The sequence below is a fragment of the Anser anser genome, assembly GCF_964211835.1.
Source record: "Anser anser genome assembly, chromosome: 2".
Taxonomy (NCBI): domain Eukaryota; kingdom Metazoa; phylum Chordata; class Aves; order Anseriformes; family Anatidae; genus Anser; species Anser anser.
Window position 1 is genome coordinate 44,089,612 of NC_139721.1, and position 20,884 is coordinate 44,110,495.

At 39.7% G+C, this 20,884-nt stretch overlaps 1 protein-coding gene across 2 annotated transcripts in view; it reads right to left on the reverse strand.

The window, feature by feature from the left end:
* Window positions 1–2,960: 2,960 nt before the first annotated feature.
* Window positions 2,961–20,884, reverse strand: part of LOC310894147 (chloride channel protein C-like) — an 84,472-nt gene continuing 66,548 nt past the window's right edge. For both annotated transcript variants that reach the window (XM_083823916.1, XM_083823915.1), the window contains exons 13-16: window positions 20,367–20,546; window positions 7,284–7,380; window positions 6,191–6,286; window positions 2,961–4,127 (exon numbers count right to left, since the gene is read on the reverse strand). In XM_083823916.1, the coding sequence (XP_083680042.1) occupies window positions 3,909–4,127; window positions 6,191–6,286; window positions 7,284–7,380; window positions 20,367–20,546 (592 nt within the window). In that variant the 3' untranslated portion in view covers window positions 2,961–3,908. The remainder of the gene's footprint in view (window positions 4,128–6,190; window positions 6,287–7,283; window positions 7,381–20,366; window positions 20,547–20,884) is intronic.

The following is a 20,884-nucleotide window of genomic DNA, read 5'->3' on the forward strand; positions in this document are numbered from 1 at the left end:
TTGATTACAATCACACAGTGTCTGTTATTCTAGTTCTTTCAGTACCTCAAGTAGGCAGCAGTAACTCCTCGTGTTTGAACCCTGATGCTGGCATTCCCACGTCACACAGTGTTAGACATCCAGACAACTGTGCTGATCATATATTTCCTCTTACTTTAATAGGCCTTTCAGAAATGAACAAGCATTCCCTTGTATACTACTATGGTTCCCATCACTTGATGGTTACACTTAATTAACCACTAGCTTAGTAGAGAGCTGGTTACACTTCATTTCACTAAGTGATTTCATGATCACCAGAGGTACACTGACAGCTCTGTTAGCTGAAGCTATGTGAAAAGGGGCAGTGGAGACAACAGGAACATTCTACTGCACTTCCTCATCAGTGATTTTCCAGGCACCACTCAGAGTACAGCTAGTTCCATTTCCATTCCTGTTTAGTTTTTTGACTCAAGGCTATCTCGGTTTTGAGGTTAGATAGACCGTATCCTATTACTAGTACCTTTAGCAATGTTGGTTCCTGAGTCCTTGAAGTCATCATTTTCATATAAAGAATATACTAAGAATTTCTTCATCGTTTTTCCCTCCTTCAGACCTCCTTCCTTCATGGTCAGCAAATAAATGCAATCGAAGAAGGACAACATCAAGTTTTAAAATGTAAGCAAGAATAAATGGGAAACCAATAAAATTTTGAAGGGTTCTACGGATGATAAACTGGGCAATTTAAAAACACATGGTAGTTAATTCTAATATGTATAAGTATCAGATGACAGGAAAAATACCGCCAATATTACATACATTAGATAAGAATATGCACGTTAAAGGATACCTGAAGAACAATACATTAAATATGCATGCCACAAAAAACCTTCTCACGATAGTTTAGGCACATTCATGGAGATACGTAATAGACAGATGTTTTAATGTTTCTAATGTGAAAGCATTTTTTTTTTAATTGGATAGGGGGAAATTTGCATCACTGTACTTCAAACCTGTATCTAAATTTCAGTCTGCCTGTTTTTTAAGCCATATTTCAGTTTGGCTTCAAGGGAGAAAGAATTAGGAAAAACACCATCACAGAGGGTGAAATGAAAGACAAATTTATGCATAGGACAAGCCAAAAATAATGCCAGTGATTTGAATTTCATTTAAAGCTCTTTTTCTCTTCCACAGAGGTTTGTGCTCAGAAATTGTGAGAATTCATAAACAATTTGTATTTCCCATAAAAATAGTATCTCTGCTCTAAATATCTATTCTTTAGTTCAGAACAAATGAGGAAATAGCAGAAATTTTACCACTCACTTTAAGCAGACAAGAAGGAAAACAGAAGTATCTTGTGCCAAAGAGTCAAATGATGTGGCTACTTGTTGCTGCCATTCCTTAGAGACTTGTTTTCTATAAGCATCATGAGAAACTTATGTTGATTAAAAGTTTGCTACAAATTTTGTCTGTTTTCATCTTCCTACATGTGTTATGCTATTACAGCTTGTGATGAGACAGATTTGTCACTGGAATCCAGAATATGAGGGAGCCACTTGTTTCAGTAAGTCCTCAGAGGAATTCTGTTTCATCTGTTTTTCTTAATACACATATATTAAATAGAAATAAATTGATGAACGAATAAAAATCATCTGGCTACTGAAGTAGATAATACTGTACGGAAAAATGCAGCATGCCTTCTCCCATGCAGCATGCCTTCTCCCATCCAGCTCACAACACAGGTACGAGATGTTCCATGTACATTTTGTGAACTTTTCCTTAGAAACTACACTTATTACCGACACAGAGCGGGGGGGGGGTCTCACACTGCCTTTTATAACTGGCTTGCACAAAATATTATTATGGAAAGTTTTTATTCCTATAATATTTTTCACACATATACTTTGCACAGGAGCTATTGTGGATCCATGTTGTTCCAAATTTAAAGGCAGAGTAAATGATATGCCAAGTATTTAAGTGATCTGTTCAAAGTCAGGTAACGGGTTACTGATATCCTGGCTGTCTCCAGCCCTCATGCTCTGCAAAGTCCACTCTGGCAACAGTTTGTACTGAGACATTTAGCCACAGATGCTGTCAGCAAAAAGCAATTTCATTTCCCAGGTCTTATGAGTGTGATACTTTGTGTACACAAGAGATCAAGAAAAAGGAAATCACCAATGGCCTTTGAACCAAAACCACAAATTCACAGCAAGGTTATTGAGATTTGGTTATCATGAGAAAAAGAGATTCTCGCTGCCTTCAGGGGAAATCACTAGGTGTCTCTAGATTAGATGCCCTGTTCTGCTAGCACAAAAACAGCCAGTAAAACTCTGGACTGATCTAGCCCTAATTCCTTCAAGAAAAGCTTTGCATTCTTCAGGTAGGTGAGGCATAGATTGACAGTGACAGTGACCTTGCTAATGTACTAATGAGCAAAATATTACTAACAGTAACAGAATATAAATAAACACCCACCTCTATGTCTCTTGGCTGGATGATTGGCAAGGCATTTCTCATCCCGCATATGACATATTTTAATTGGGTGTTTAAAGAGCTTCTCTCATGTACCTACGTATGTTTCTGGTCTGCCACCTATTTACATCGACTGGGACACTTGAGTTTTAAAGTGCTGTGCATTCTCTGTGGTGCTACAAAAGCAACATTATTGTTAATATAGACAAGATCCAGCAGAGGAAATAGGAGAAAATCCAACAGATCTTTGATTCATAGGAGACTCAAGGCTGCATGATTCAAATACCAGAAATTCATTTTCAGGAATTTGGCAAGTTTTTATAACCAGTAAATTATTACTAGCTTTTCTTGGTATTCATTATAACAACATTAATACTGGTGAATTCCTTTGTACATACTAGGTTTTAATTTCCAAATCTGTGGGAATCCCTCTGGTATTTAACAGAATAAAATTAAATATCAATTACAAAGTCATAGAAGGAAATCTAATAGTGTCTTTGTCCAAAAAATTGTTCACATTCATTTATTAACAACCAATACTTTCCAAGTTTTCAAACATTGTATCACTACAAAATCATGAAGAATTATTTACTTTTTGTCCAGTTTCTAAATATGCTGCTATCAAAAACTACTTCAACAATTTATCATGTTGCCTCCCCATTATTAGAATTTATCCCATACCTCATTGCACGTGATCTTAACTAAAAACGTTATTATATCAAGTGGAAGGAGAGAAAGAGAGCCTATTTGAGCAGTCACAGAAATTAAAGAATTGTAAACAACACAAAGGCATGTCAGGTTTTCCTTATACCTTACTGACAAGTGTGATCGTAATTTGGCAGGAGCCTCACATCCAGTGTCTTTCTCTTACATCCAATTCTCCTTTTTGATTGCATATTTTTGATTGCATATTGGCCTACAGGTAGGCCAATAAGAAAGTCCGATCCCCTGTTACTTTCAGTGACCTGCCTCTTCCAAGGCAGTATTTCCTTCCAGTTAAACTTACAAATTTCAACATAAAAATGCTGATATGGAAACATTCTCTTTTTTAACAGGCAGATATGCCAAGGTTGAAAATTTAGTCCTTGCTCAAAGGTTTTGCCAACATAACTTTGCTGCTAGGGGTCATGACTGTTTTGGGGGGGAGGCACAGACACAGTGTGACAAAATAGTTCTTGATCTCCATCCTTCACATCTGATTTTATGTGCATCTTCCATAAACACATTAATTCCTATTTTGCTTCACAAGCATTTAAATCAATGAATTTTGCAATCACCAAACAGCTGAAGAGACATAGCTCTGGGCTACAATCCCACATGACTAGAAACAACAGCTTTTAAGTGTCTCTTCTCCAGAAGGGATCAAGTGGAAAAGCTCAGATTATTTTTTTCACGAAGAAGATGGGCTCAAAAAGAAGGGACAAAGCCTGAGAATGCATCCACGGCCTTAAATTCAGGGGCTACTCCCCCGTGTCAGGGCTCTGTGGTGCCAGCTGGAGCCTGAGCCTCTCCTCCAAGGGGAAAGGCATCAGGTCTTTCCTGGTGATCACCCCAACCACTCGGTTCTGCGGGTCAACAACGGTGAGGTGGCGCAGCCCCAGGGTGCGAAAGATGATATAGGTGCGTTGCAGGGAGAAATGAGCTTGGACTGACATTGCCGATTTGTTTATGTATGGCTCCTGTAAAACAAAGAGAGGAGACAGGGATAACACAAAGCCATGAGTGCACCCCTGCTACAGAGTTGGGAAGGAGAGGCAGGGGAAGGAGTCTAGGAAGAGAGAGGTCCCAGACTTGAGGGACAGGATTCAATAAGAATATTAGTTCTTCTCCTCCTGTTCCCCATCCCCAATTATACCTAAAACATCAGGAAATACCATAGTAAAAAACACTTTCTTTTCTGTTAAACCATCAGGTTCATTCTAAATAAACTATTATGACTGGAAGGTACCCAAATCTCACAGGCTGGAAAAGCAAAGTTGAGCTCTGTTGATATGGTCTAAGTTCTTACTTGGAAATAGCCAATGACCCCAATATTTATTAAGTCTTAGATATTTTATAGCTGCTATCTCATTACACAACCATTTATGACATCCTGTAATATTTTGCAGTAAATGCTTATAAAGGTCAGTTCACATAGAAACATAGACTGCAAGGAAGAGTACAAAGAAAACAATCATATAGCTCTTCTCGAGAAGAAGAGGGCTGCACGTACTGAAATCTGGTCACCGAAAACCATGAGGGCTATAACTTGATGGACCACAGCTAAAGCCATTTCATTGTTAACCAATCTGCTCTTTATAGCCTGTATAGGTGTTCACTAAGTTTTTACTTCTCACATAATTATGCAGTATCCTACAAATAACTTGGCCAGTTTCTGTCAGGGAAGGTGTATTACGCTTCCCAAGTGGATTCTTTGCCAGACCAAGGAAAAATGAAACGAAGACATCATAAAATAATATAAATAAATGCACAGGATAGAGTGACACATCTGTTCTCCACCTTTCATTTACAGAACTGAGGAAACAGTCAAAGACATAAGGAGGAAAAAGAAGTTAAAGGTAAAAAGGGTTCCTTTTCTCTATATCCCATATAATTTTGCTGTGGAACTCACTGCCACAGGAAATCATTAAGCCCCAAAACTTCACAGTGAATATTTCTGTGGATATCAGAAACAGCTTTCATGAGCAATAGCAACAAGTTGTTAGACGGCATATTAACCTTTGTGCTTCAGGGATTGTGCCAGGTACAAAAAAGTTGTGTGGCCCACTGGATTGGGTCTCAACAGAGCCGGCTTCTACTCCCATATATGACATGCTTTTGAACTTTGGAAAGCCGTGTGTCCTCTCTCCACCTCAGTTTCCCAACCTATTAAAAAGAAGCTACTAATTCAAATTAGAATATGGGTATTAGTATTGTGGGCTTTGTAACCTTCTTTTCCTTCTAGCTATTCTCAAAATGAGGAATCCAGATTAGATGGATCTCAAACTTCATTGCATATGAGTAAACAGGAGCTGGTTTTATCTTTTTAAATAAAACCCATCTGAATTAGGCTCTCTCTCATCTAGATTTCCCAGTGTGCCACCTACTTCAGTTTCAGTGCTGTAGACTGGAAATTCACTGGGGCAGAAACTACATTTATTTTGTTTATAACATATTTATTTTAAGCCTTGTTCAGTATACCAAACACATTATTGCTTTTGGACCCAGTATTTTAGTACAGTATTTAGGAAATACATGTGGCAATGTCATAGCAGGGATTAAAAAAAAAAAAAAAAGGAAAGGAAAGGGAAGGGAAGGGGGAAGAAATATAGCTTTATTTATAAGTTGATGTATAGGCACTGTAGCATAATGGAGACTAAAAACTCAAAAGCATTGCTTTATATTTGCTTTATAGGACTATAACAGCCAAATAATGACATTTAAATGATCTATTCCATTAACATTGTATCATTTTGTCAATCTGGAATGTATTTTAATCAAAAGCCCCCTTGAAATGGTCTCCTTTGTTGTATTTTCTTTTTGGCTCATTTTATCAACATCTGTTATGTTTATACAATATGAATTAAAACTTCGGAATGCTGTTTGTACTCAGCTACTTTTGTTGAGAATGTAACGTCCCAGGATTGGCAGTGTTTATGTAAATCAGTGCGGCTGACACAGCCATCATAAACAAATGAGAAAATATAACAAACACATTGTTCATGGAGGAAATGTTTGTTTTTAGAGTTGGCTTCAGTCTTACCAGATTGATGAAGAGTTGCTGATACCGGGGATCTGTAGTGTAGCGATTCAGCAGCATGGCTAGGCGCGACAGATTGGGCAGCTTCTCCACTGTTATCTGGAATAGGCAAGAATCCATTTCTCTTTCTTTCTGCACTCCACATTAGAACTCAAGGTTCAAAAGCTTTCCAGTTTGTCTCTAAGAAAAAGTTTTCTAGCAGAGCTCTGCTGGCAGAGCTTGTCCAAACTTTATAAATTCTTTTGCCAATTAGGTTTAAACTAACGCTTTAAAATAAAACTCTTTACTTATAAAAGGATTTTTTTTCCTTAGTGTAGCTGTGTCTCTATTAAAACAATGCAATTTATACTGGCTTAGGGGTGAGATTTTTCACACTATTACTAAGTGGTAATTGCATGATGAAATAGTGCAGAAAAATGCAACAAAACCAGCATCAGCCATCAGCTGAGCTTCAGCCTTCTTCCACAGGCATACCTATTTGCACTCTGGCACCTCATTCCATGCATAATTGCCCTGCTCCTTCTCAATATTGTTTTGCCAACAAAATCTCCATGTGCAGACCAAGCTTCAGTAATATATGATGACTTTCCAGTTGTTCCTGTATAAACTGCTCAAGCTCCATTACCAGTATTGCTTTGGTAACACATGACTTTCTTTTACCACACTTAATGTTTACTACTCCTAAAAATCCTTTAGTCATTTATCAAAGGGAAGAATTCTACATGCTTTTCAAGTTTGAAAGCTTTTACAAATACTAATCATCCACAGAGGTGCTATCCCATACCAAATTAAATATTACAATAATTCTGCTGTCCCTACAGAAGTTGAGAAAGAGAATTGGATCAGCCTATTTGAGAAAGGACATACTTTGCCAGCACTCTTGTGCAACTCTTAGACTCTGAGTGACATTATAGTTTATGACAGCTGTCCCTGGAAGGTTTCTAGTCATCCTTTAATTTAAATTGTACCTTACCACTTCTTTCTTTCTTCTCAGCCACATTAATTACATCATTTCTTAATGCATGTAGAACTCATTCTCAATTACCAAATATGCACACTGATTAAACAGGGAACGAACTGAAAGAAAAGAGGTTACCTTCTCATAGGACAGAGGATGAGAGGAGGAAAAAGGCTCATAGTTTGTCTCTGGTTCGAAGATGTGCTCATTTTCCAGCAGCATGCACAGCTCTAGCCTAAGGTTTAAAAAAAAAAAAGAGAGAGAAGAGGATTCATTATAATGAGCAAATTTTAAAAACCAAGCACACACTGCTTTACTATCAGATGTATGGCACATAGAGTATTAGCAGGCTGACCACATATTTCACCTTCTTAAATTTCCATCACCAATGGCAGCATCACACAGGTGCTTTCTGGTTTAGTTCTGGCTAATTGGATTATAGGACATCACCTACCCTACATGTTCTTGACCTGGATCAGCCTGCTTGGCAGGAACAGCTCATGCACTAGTTTACACCCAACAAGACAATACCAATAATAAGAAACAACTATCTGCATTAAAGTAGATAGACTGTTGTTCCTTCCCACATCCTTCCCACATCTGTTATATGTAGATGTAACATCTACATTAAAATGAGACCTGCAGAAAATTCATGGCACATTTTAAATCATCAGTGAAACCTTCTCTCACAGTACTGCACTCTAGAGTTCATTAAGGCATTTAATATTCTTGCTGACTTAATCACTTCGGTTTGCATATCTTCATCAGTTATTACATCATTTCAAACCTTTTTTTTTAGAATTAAAAAATAAAAAATAAAAAGGCTTAACAAGCAGTATATTGAAATTATGACTTATATCTCAGTGTTTCCTTGCTTTCCCCACACACACATACACACACTCCATCCACACTATCCATTTCCAGCCTTTTAAATATATTTAGATAACAAACACCTTGGGGACCACCACAAAGCTTTTTGGTTTGCAACATGCTTAACATGATGTTAGTACTGGTCCATGCTTACAGCTATCAGCAAACTGTAGTAGGACAAAGACATGTGACACACTGTTAAATGATGTGTTTGAGGGACCCAGAGAAGACCAGAGGCATAACTTTTGTTCACGCGCCAAGAGAAATACAAGGGAGGTACAAAGTGGCTTTTGTGAATGGAACACCAAAAATAAGGTGGGAAGGTATCAAATAAATATTTCCATATTAGAAAACATGGATTTTCTCAAACCCAAACTCGTCATAGGAATTTACCAGTTTTAGCATAACATCTCCTGGGAAAGATTAAGTCTGCTTCAAGGTGGGATTAGCACTCAACAGCAGAGGATTTACATTAAGAAGACCTGCCTGTCAGTTCCAAAAGCTGGCAGTCAGTGCCCTCCCTAGGAGCAGGATATGGAAGAACTAGGTTCAAGCCCTTTCTCCACACTTCCCTTCATAACAAGCACATTGGTGGCAGTATTTGGCATGTCTTCACTTCTCCAGCTGGAGGGGTTCCACACTGAATAAACAGGAATCTGTAGAATCAGGTCCCCCACATTCCCGCTGGCTGCCCTGACCAGCAGACTCTTTGCCGTTCTATTATTTTTATTCCAAACAGCCTTCCCTTCACTCTTCTGTACTTCTTTGTCCTGCGTTTGATGAAGCTGAATCAAAAGTGTAAAGATTGTAAAAAATAACAGTAAACTTACTATGAAATCCCATTGAGCCCTCGCACACAAAGATGTAACATTAAACTAATGTTTAATTTCCAGCATATTACATAAACTGACTGCAGTTTCAGATGTTTCTGATGTTTCATATAGTCCACCTTTTCTCCAGATTAAACCCAAGATACTTTGGGTGCATCTACCTCTGCATTTTTGTTCAGATCTGGAAGATGCTTTTGAAGCAACGTACCCTGTCAGCTCTACCTGCCGTGGTTTGGTAAGCATTGCAGTGCAGTCCCCTTTCTCCTGAAACAGTTGCCTGTGTCACTCTGCACATCCACTCCTGAGATCTGTATTTCCTTAAAGCAGACAAGGCCTTGGTCTCTCATCTAAGGAACTCAATGGGATTTTATGAATAGTAAGTATGACTGTGCCTAGGACATAGGTATCATTCTTTTACAGGAGAAAACATGACTGTGAAAATAACTTGTGGAAGAAAATCAGATGTGAAGAAAAGCAGTGTCTCAGTCACCTTTAGAGCACATCCCATTTGCAGGACAAACAAGGAATTCAGAGAAACATTATTCGTCTCCATTCTGTATCTGACTGGCTTGGGTTTTCATAAAATCTCTTTCACGCTGCTAAGGAGAGCACAGTGCAGCAGCAGACCTCTGAGCTAACTGCTGAGAAAACTCTGCTTAGGATATACAGCCCTGGGCTCACATCTCCCCTCCTGGGAAAGGCACAGATCTGCCCTATGCTTCTCACCATCTGCATGCCAGTGTGTGGACATGTCATGTAGACAATTAATGGACTTGGGTTTGAGGGCAATCACGAGCAAACCCTACAAAGAATGGTACAGGCATGCTACAACAGATGAGATCCATTCCCCTCAGACTCCTTTTGAAGGAAGAAAGGGAGAAAAATACAATGTACTCAGAATATATTCAATACAGCAAAGGACATGGAGAAAAAATTAACCCAGTCATTCCCTTTGGTGCTTTACACAGTTTATTCTCCAGAGCTCTCTACAGCTTTACAATTCATGCTCTTTCATAAACAGGTTTCTAATTGTTTTAAGAAAAATTTAAATACACAGATCTATATTCTGTCCTAGATCATCCCGTACAGCTCCAAGAAGTCAGTTTCTAGGATGATCACTGGGCATCTTGAAAGGAATACTTTCAAGACTTTAATCCTAACATGAATATATAGACTTCAAGTGCAAAAGCTGTGATCCACCCTAATCATACTATTCAGGCCTGCCCATAGTCCAGACTTCACCATTTTCCACTTGAACATCATGGTCTGGAATTAAAAAAACAGCAACATTCACCACAAGCTTAAAGAGCAGAAATGTTTGCTCATCACCAGTGGTTTGTTGGCTGGTTTTGGCAGCTTGCAATTTGCTCAGCACTGCTCTTAACTAAACCCAGCAGGGAGTCACTTAACAAGGCTTTGGGAAGTGTGAGAGAAATTTGGCTAGTCAAAAAAAAAGCACATGCAAACACAGTGAAGGAAATCGTTGGATCATTTCTGATAAGAATCCAAGCCTATTAAAAACTGCCATATTCAAGAGAAAAATGAGCATACGTTATTTCACTTGGACTTCCAGAAGTCATGCTTCAGAGAGGTATAACAACACCACTCTTTGATGTTACATACAACATCCTTCCTATCACATCATCAAGCCTTAGAAAGCAGACCAAACATGTTTCTTGCACTATTTTGTGAGGTTTAACAGGAAGTGCTAGGATTTAGACTTGGACTCTGCAATTGTTCGTTTACTCGTTATTTATTTAAGAAGGAAGAAAACCCTTAAGTAGGGAATCTCATTTCAAAGATACCCTGGCAAGGCACTGTAGTAGTTTCATACGTTCTATCTGTTATAAAACATGCATTATGAAGATACACCTAATTAAGATAACACATTATTATCCCAATATCCACATGTCAGATTTGGCATGGAAGTCAGGAATGAAAAGTATCTGACAGCTGATTGTGTCACTCTTTTCTCGTCAAGTTGGCCAACTATCTGAGGAAACTACAAATTCTAAATATTGGGGGAGTGACATAAAAAGGAACTGCAGCTCCAAAGTAGCTGCAAATGAACAGAAGGAAGATTAAATGGTGATGTCACTGGCAAAAGGATTCAGGGCAGGACTCTCCCAGACTGAATGGATAAAACAGCTATAAAGTTGGGGCAGAGGGAGAAGGGAGGATAGAGAACCTGAAGTATCATTTTTAGCTTGCTTTATAAAGCTTCAGTCTTATTTCTCCTGCATTAATCCACTGAAAGTAACTAACATTGCTTTTACTCTTGAGCTTTTATTCTTTGGCCAATAACCAGCTCAGTGGGGACCAGCAATTAATATGCTCTGACCAGAATAAAACAAACGTCCCTTCCATGTATTAAAAATCTAATTCCCTCCCAGAGCTTCTCTCAGACATATTTAAAAGCTCAGTGATACTGACTACAAAATTTTGATTGATGTCAGTCACTTGACATAATGATGACAATTGAACTATAACAAGTAGCAATAAATTGCACAATGCAATGGCAGAGCATGGCACCCCAAAATCCTTCATGATCTTTCTTCATCCTAAACCCTGGTTGGGATTAGATTTATTGTCTTGCACCTTCAAATTTCATAGCAGTTAAAATGAACTGAGTGCTCAGATTATCTTGCAGGACTTGATCACTGCTCTGCTCTCAGCAGAAGTTCTTGCATAAACACACAATGCTTGCAAAAGGGCACAATGACAGAAACTTCTTACATGAACTGCAAAATGTACATCCTGTATAAGAATAGTTATTTTTATGTTCTTAGCTATCTGCTAGTATACTAAATACATTTTTCCTGGCTTCAAATAGCATTGTACCTTCATTAAATGGTGAAAACAACTAAACAAGAAAAAAAAAACTATTCTGCATATGGCAAATGACAGTAGATAAGAACTAGGTCACTGAAACAGTTTTAAAATCCACCAAACCTTCATCTTTCACAAAATAAACCCTCAGGTTACAGGGTTGTTTCAGGTTACGCAGCCTAAATCATTACTGTTTACTTATGTGTTTGGTTCTTCAAACCAAGAGGGAGCTTTCCAAAAGTTTTTGGCATTTGACCTATACGATGATAAAAAGGTCATTATCAAGCACTGGACTGAGGTTTTCCATAGTTAAGGTCAAATCCTGTCTATGCCCCACAGCCTTTCAAAGGATGCTGAATAAATATTTAATCTCTGTGCCTCAGTCTTCAGATCTACTTAACAGGCATTTCTTCTACCTCAGAGCTGTGTTTTGAGGTTAATACTCGGTACTTAAGTTGCCTTCTTTTTTATGGACACCATAATCAGGGTGAATGAGCAAACAGTAAGTCCATGGTCTCAACATGAAAATGCAAAGGCAGCTGTAAATAAACTGTACACACAAACTGTATTTCAAACCTACAGAAAGACTAGATTTTAGAGAATTATGAAAACTTAGGATCAGGTTTATATTTCCCTACAGGACAGCTTGTTACCAGGCAGATTTTCAGTTTCAGCGGAACCTACCACACGCTTAAATGACAGGACAAGTATGTGATCAGTCTTTCCATTCACACACCAGTTTTCCCCATGCCTATATTTGATTTCGACATTTAACAAGACTCTGCACTTGCCTAAAAGCCACCCACATGCTGCAGCAAGGCTGCATACGTTTTTAATTTGGCCTTTTGAGTGAGCGCACAGCCTCTGCAGCGCTCCAGTTTCCCTCCAAAAGGTTCCGTCACAAAGCCCTGCAGCACCTGCACAATTATTCCTATGGCAAAACAGGCCTACTAATTTTAAAAGTATCATATAATGTTGCTCTTTGGAAGAAAAGTTTCTCACTTAGGATACAGAATAAAACCACTGCTACAGACTCTATAAACCTTCCTCCATCTGTGTTATTCATGAGCTGCAGTGCCCCAGGACCCTGACAATACATGGGAGGATCGTAATGTCAAGAGCTTTTGTTGAAAGTGCTGGCTTCCATTTATTTTAATAGGCAAGATCACTGTATAGTGTATCATTGAAATTAACTGGATCAGCTTTTCAAAAGCAGGAGTCCAGACAGTAAAAACAAACAACGTGCTGACAGATTCTACCCTCTCCCATGAAAATCAAGTAATCACACCAGCACTTTGATATTGCAGTCTGCTCCCTAGCCTGCACACCTAAAAATAGTGTCCAAGTCCCTAACGTGTTCCCCCTCCCCTTTTTTCTTCTTTGCTGGCTCAGTTTAGATGCAGCCTTCAAACTACTGATGATGGTGTTTCTAGCTTTGATCAGCACTGAACCACCATTGCACAGGGCTTACAGCAAAGGGACGGGGAGAAGGCAGGCAGAAAGCTGTCCGTGATCTCCTAATACAAAATAAAACCTTGTTTTTATCTCCATATACTGCATGAACTTTGCGGACTTCTGTGTTTGATTGAGTAACTTTGCATTCCTGTGATCTAAACTTAGCAACCTCTCCATAACAGAGCCAGAACGAAAAGGCTCTCCAAGAAGCCTTCAAATCTATATCAGTTATTTCATGAATGCCAGCAACAAGGCTGTCATAATATTACAGTCGATATCGCTAAGCTCAGTAATTAATTTTTGCATTAAACTTTTGGGTCTCAATTTTTCTTTAAGGTTCCATTTACCCCTAAGCTGCTGCATTGCATTGCTTACTGAAAGCAAGTGCTTCTCCTCCTGCTAAGAATAATTAAGGTATTTCCTCATTAAACAAGTGTGCGTGGACTCTGCACACATGTGTGTGCACACACCTTGAGAACAGCGTTTCATTAGTTCCAACTGGGAGGGCAGAATAAAGAAAAGTACCGGCACCAGTACCTACAGCCTGACTTATCTATAACAGTTTGCAGTGCTATTATCTCCTTTCCCACAGCACGTATCGATACGCTATACTTGGTTTTACTGAAGTGCTTGGCAGAACACATTCCTGACTCACAACGGTATCTGTTCACTGCACTGACCAGAGGCAAGTCATACCTAACAAACTGCCATAAAATACACGTCCACACACCACTTTGGATCAATGATTTCTCTGTTAAAGGACGTTACTATGTAATACAGCTTTAAGTTTTCAACTTTGTCATATTTTCTAAACTCTGATCTCTTCAATTTACTTTCAGTTATGTGACATTCCCCTTTAGTGGAGTGAAAGCATGCATTAGCTAAACAATGTGGTTTGGATTTAGTGTTCCCATGCATCATCATGAAAATGTTTGTCTCAGCAATAGTGTCATTATTGTTACTGGGAACAGCTGCTCTAGCATGTCTTTCGATCGTGGAAAACAGCGCGTCTCCCTTCTCAGACCAGTTTACAAGCTGGGAAATTAAAGCAAGACTATCGAGCAGGAGGGTTACGAGGACACAGCGTTCTCTACCTGCCTTCCTCCTACCACAAAGGAAGCGGAAAGTGCAGCACTGCAAGAACAGCAGCAAAATAAATGCTGTACACAGAAATGTAGTTTGGCTCCCTCCTCCGGTAGCTCTTCTGCCTCTGGCCTGGGGACTAACGTGAGCCAGAAATCCCCCTCAGGTGCAGCTCTCAGGCAGCTCAGCCCCATTAGTGGTGGCATCCCTTGAGCAAGAAACAATTAGAGCGGGCAGTTTGCTGTTCATCAAGTTGTTTAATATCTCCCCCGAGTTTCGGAAGCAGGAAGATGTAATTCTACACTCTCTTGCCCACACTCCCAACTTCACTGAAGCAAGTTTCAGCACCCAGCTCTGTGGCAGCGACGCCGTCCCACTGGACCCACCGGGCTCCACAGGCCTTGAGCAGCTCAGCTGCTGCCAGCTGCACACCTCCCAGGAAATCTTATAGGAGCTACAGCTGCCCACGCCATCACACAGAGGCTCGGGCTCTAGCTCACCTTCCTGAACAAGGCCTTCAGACATCATCAGGCTGTCGCTTCAGGTGCCAGGGGGGTTGGAAGTGATGATCTTTAAGGTCCCTTCCAACCCAAACCACTCTATGCTTCTACAATAAGATGGATTTTCAAATAAAAACTGTTCTGCAGCGTATTAGACCTTTTTAAAATGTCCTCAAATGGGAAACCATGTCTTCAGGAACTAGTAATAACTAGGCATTTCTGAACATCCACTATTTTTTAACTTTTCAACTATAGGAAGACCACAGCTTTTGAATATTTCTCCTCTTACTTAGAGCACTAATTTCTGGGTTTTTTTTAGGTTTCCAACTTTGTTCTGAAAATGGGAATTGGGCACTTTGAACACCTCACTTGTACACTCCCGTAAAGCATACAAAATTTGCAATAAAGTAGTACAAATATAATGACCACGTAAACTACAAGGACTCTTGACATCTTTACCAACCATATTTTTATTGAAATTTCTTTTGGGCCCCAAAATAATAATTTCCAAAAACCACAAATGCTGAAGTTTCAGCAAACTTGATGGGTGGGAAGAGACGGGGTTTCCTAGGTGAAAAAACACACACAAAAATGCAGGCATGATGCCAGAAATGTCACATCCTGTACAGAAGTAGCAGAAAACCAAGTTTTACCCATTTCTGCTTAGATATATTTATTCTGTACAGTCTGCTTATGGTCAGAGATATTGTGGTTTCTGCATAATTACTTTCTCCCAATCAAACTAAATTGAGCAAAAAAAATTTCCTTCAGCTAAAAGATAGACAAACAAAATGCGGAGTAATGGCTAACAGCTGTGTAGGTAAGAGTGCAAAGGCAAAAACAAGGAATCCAGCCTTGAGCCTCACAATAGGAGAGCCGTTCATGGTACAGATCTGAGAGAGTCAGGCATGAACAAAATGGCTTATTTGTTATAGTAAAATTCCCTTATGGGCTACTCAGTGGTATTCATCAGCCCAGTAGTCTCTCCAGGAAAACTGTATCAAAGTGGTGTGCAAGGCAGAAATTAAGATAGCCAGGCAGCACTCCAGCTTCTGCCTCTGCACCGCTTCTCCTAAAAGGAAAGGGAGGGGACCGAGCCTGGTCTAACAAGCCAACAGCATCCACCTGCTTTTCTTCAGTGAATGCCGGGAGTATTTAACTGCATTACAGAAACCCCAATCCTTCCATTTCCTTGGAAAAAGTGAATTAAAGGCAAGGAAATCCACTGACACCAGAACCGCCTTTGGGAGCAACGTGGCATTTGTCAGCCACAAACATACAGGGTGTCTAAGTGCATTAAGGGATAAACGGAATCTCAGAAAACAACACCTAGGTAGAGAGCATGTTATTGTCCATTTTGGTGGAAGAAATCAGAGAGGATGAGAGTGTTACACGGGCATGTAGAGGGAAGTGATCATGCATGGGAGATTGCACAGATTGGCAGCAAAGATGTTGCTGATGACCATGAAGTATCATCACCCTCCATGTTATATCCCACCCATGTCCACAGGCAAGGAAAAGAAATGAGTTACCTACAGCTTTCCTCCGCAAACCCTCCATGTCTTCTGTTTTTACTACAGTTTACATTATAAAGTAATCTCTGGCAAAGGAAGATGGATCAACAAAACATAAGTGGTGATGTGTCTAATCTCTTCATCATGTCACAGAACCACTTCATTGCCCTACAGCGGCCATACACTAGTACATTGTAACACGTGTGGAAGCGAAAAAATAGCTCTTTTTTCAGTTCTGGTCTCACAGAAATTAGGCAGAAACATAACTCTATCTTTTCCTGCTGGAGGAGGATCTGCAGCCACAGACTACAGCAGCCAAGACAAGAGACAGGGGACCTCCCAAGCAACTACTCGGCATGTATTTACAGCCTCACTCAGTGTCTCTGGCTGAAGCCTCCAGGGAAGACAGGCAATGGTCCCATCCTCAGGCCTCTCCGAAGAATGGATTCCACCTGGGGCACGGTTGCCTCCCCAGCCAGGAGGGCATGCAACATAAGCCATGACATTCAGAGCTTTCAGCAGACTTTGCCAAGCGCATTTATAACAGCCCAGCTCCCTTTCTGCAGATGCTGGGGGGTAGACGGGGGAGGCACTTCAGCTGCAGTGCAAAAGAATAGCCTGTTGTATTCTCATGTGCAAGTATCTTCATTGCTGGGGGAGAAATGGAGGCGGGGAGGCAGTCCCTGAGCACTCTGCATTGCACACAACAGGTCGAGCATCCCTATCAGTGCCGTGCATCTAGCTCACCAGCCACATGTTCCTCAAACACAATTCTGCAAGGGTTTCCCAGGCATGCATACAGCACTGCCTATGGCAAAGTGTCAAGAGTATTACTCTGAGGAGATCTTTGTTTTGGAAACTTGCTTCTCAGCTACAGCTTGCTTCCTCTTTAACAATTTTAAAGCCAAGGAGTTTTCTTTAATAGTTGTTTTGGTTTTTAGTCTCTACTGCTTACTCATCTGGGGAAGATAACAGCTTCAGATTTAGGTCACCCATGTAAAAATGTGTTTGGTTATCTCATTTTGATACCCACTAGGTAACTGTCCAGATCACAAAGATTAGGTGAAAAATCTGGCCCCACTAAGCAGGACTTGAAGATTTTTGTTGTGTTTTTTTGTTTGTTTGTTTGTTTTTTAATAAAATTGGAATATCTGTGTATTTGCTCAGGCCAGCACTGAGGTGCATTTGTAGGTCCACGCAGGTCCCAGCCAACACTTCTTGGCCACAGTCCTTATTTTTGTAAGAACTGACATTGACCTTCTCTTTTCAAAGGGTCAAAATCGTTCATATGTATTACAAAAATAACAACACTTTGTCCTTGTACAGAAACTCTCATCATTGCAGTTTCCAAGTGTGGGCAAATAATGAATAACTTTTGCATTCAGTCAAATTTTCAGTGTTTCATCCATGCACATTTCACAAGAAGAAGTAGTACAGAAACTCACAGAAGTGAGAAACAGTAAGAAAAAATTAGGAGTTGCTGCTGCCTTCATGCAAGCATAGCAGATAAGTTGCTTCATTTCTTTCTTTAGCTCTTTGCACCCATTTTTGTAATGTAATACCAACATTTTTGTGCCACTATTAAAACAAAAAACAAAACAACAACAACAAAAATAGGAATCAATAATAATGCCTAAGGCAACTCTCAAGAAAAACATCATGGCAATTATTATCGCATCTTCCCTCATCCACCTTTTTAAAACATGACAGGCAAGCTACATTTTCTCCACTTTAACACTGTTGATGTACAAAATGGAAAAACAAATGATCCTCTTTCTGCTTGTGGCTATGTCACCTCCATATGGGATTGCATTAGATCCTCCACAGTAAGAGGCTGAAGAGCACCTTTTTCCCTTATGGAGTTCACAGCATTTCTCATCTCGATCTTAACAGTTACGTGCCACAAGAGCTGTAATTTTATGAGTAAGATGGAAAACCAAAGCCTAACTACTTATGGTTATGAATACGCAAATTCCATGACACATCACATTTTTGGAGGCTTGTTTCAGAGGGTGGCTGCAGAGCATTCCTTTTCTGGTGTTGGTGAGGACCCATAGCAGAAGAGCAAAGCCGCGTGCGGTCACTGCTGGGAACAAGGCACCCAGAGCTCATCTCAGAAGTTCTCAAGCAGCTGGGCATGCATTGGGGTGAGAAGGGGTGTTGACAGAACATGCCAGAATGCAATACTTGCTCCCAGACAACCTCTCTGTATGGGTTTCACTGCAGTGGGCAGCACACACTGGACTAGACCAAAAAAAAAAAAAGTGCTGCTGCTTTGCCAACCATTTAAAGCAATATCTTGGTTTTACTCAAAACAGTCTAACAACAGCTCATTTATGCTGAGAATGGCAGGAGAAAAGCTTTTTCAATCATCCTTTTTAAGGCTCTAGCAGAATGTATTCATAGAAGATCTCTAGCAATTAAGCAAACCACAAGCCTCCCAGAATTGTCAAGTAGCATCAGGTTGTCTCTAAAGGTGCCTCTCTTTGGGATGTCCTCATGATCACCCCTCTGACCTCCCTTTCTGCTTGATTCCACACAACATCGCTCTGTGTTGCAAAGCACAACTCTATTTGTGTAAACTCATCATACTCCTCAGTAGCCTGGGACTCTCCTTGCCAGGTAATTTGATGAATTAATGAGGAAATGATGAGACTATAAATTTAATTAAAAGGAGCTTTGTCTGGGTCAGTTGTTAGTGTGCTTTCTAGTTTTATTTCTGAGGACAGCTGAGAACTAAATAAGTACATTAGTATATGATATATCTTCCAGACTGGTGCATACTGTGGACCATCACTCAGAAATTTAGGTTTTAGTGCCTTAGCATATTTCTTATTAGCAACATTTATGACAAGGGAACAAGTATATATACCACATACAAGTATATGATCCCGCACTTACTGATGTCATTACTCCTTCGGGCCACTGCAACCCAAAGAATCTCCACTGTACAATTCTCTCATTACAAGCAGATATTTCTCTAAAAGGCTCGTACAAAGTGTTTTATTTGTCAGTGAAGCAAGTTCACTTTTTTTTTTTTTAAATATTCATTCCCTTTCCATCTTCTTGTCCAAAACTGCAGCTGACCATAGAGCTATGGATGAGGTAGTGTGATCCAGCTGCCAGTATTTCATCCTTGAAAAGCTGTTACAAAGCAGGCAAGGAAACAAGACCTAACTAAATTTCCACTGATGATACATGGATAACATTTTTCCCCATCCAGATCAATAGAAGAAAATACTTTTATCCTTGTTTGATCACAGATAGCTACAAACTGCCACCCAGTTAAGCGGTTAAACTAGAAGTGGATAAAAAAAAAAAATCTCTACAAGGAAGCATACAAGAGTACTATGGTCATTCAGGACAAAAGACAACATATGTCTGTATTAAGGTAATTGGAAGCTACATCCATAGAGCTTTGCTTTGTGAACTCCTGCGCAGTAGCAGTTGCATATGCATCTTCTCCTTTCCTCTAGGATACTCAAGGTGGGAATTAAGCCACTGCTTCTCCCACTCATGACCCACCACTCAAAGGACAGTCTTAAGGTACCTTCCTGAAAGGATGGAGTCACTCTTGCTCTCACATGAAATGCAATACCAGCAATATTTCATTTATCAGGATATTTTATATGCCTTTTGAGAGTCCCTAGTATGCAAGGCTTCCTTTAGCCTAATTCTTGTTTACATTGCATGTTTCTTCCAGTTACTTTGTTGCTTATCTCATCTGTGATATGATTTACATTAATGCATTTCCTTTAAAAGCATACACTAATAAAACGAAAAAATGTGATGGGAGAACAGGCCAATTCTGAATTGATGTGGGATCATTTAATGAGTAACTAGATCCAAATCCCTTTACTGTTTCTGTGAACCTTCAAGGTTATGAAGGGCAATTTAACCTTTTTCTACAATTCACATGAGATCATTTCATTGGTGGTCTTCAATAAACCCTTGATACAGAAGACAGGCATGTACCTCAAGCTTTCCAAGGTCCTTTCTTGAAAGGACACCTGCTGTTCATGCTAAAGAAAGTAGGAAGAAGCTTCATAACCAACCCATATGGTCTTCACAGATGCTTTAAGAAAAAAAAAAAAAAAGAAAAATGGCCATAAACATCACGTAATTTGGTAGTGTTTTTACCTTTTAATGGTTCCCTGAAACACCTCTGCATGGTCTGGCTTGGGCCTGCAAACCACTGGGAATCCACCATGGTTTGTGCTTGCAAGAAGCTGGGCCAAGGAAGCAATGTTTTCCTTTAGGTGAAGGATTCTGACATGAGGCTCCATGACATCCCTGGCAGAGAACAATTCCAGGTTCAACCTGAAAGACACAAAACAGACGTATTATTTAGTAAACAGGAAATAAGGCATACTGTGCCACGTTAGCATTTGACGAGTTCATAATACTTTAGTAAAGTACTTCAAGATGGAAATCAATCTGCTTTATTTGTAAATGTAAAAAAAATGTAATTATCCAATAAAACTGCTTATCAAGCATTGCCTTTCTTTGTGTGAGAGATGATAAATTCAACCATATGCATGACATGGTCATCCTAAACAAGGTATCGTAAGAGCCATTTGTCAATTTGCACAACTTTTCTCATTAAAGAGATTTTTAAAAAAATATTTTAATCTGAACTGAAATCCTCTGGAATTCTG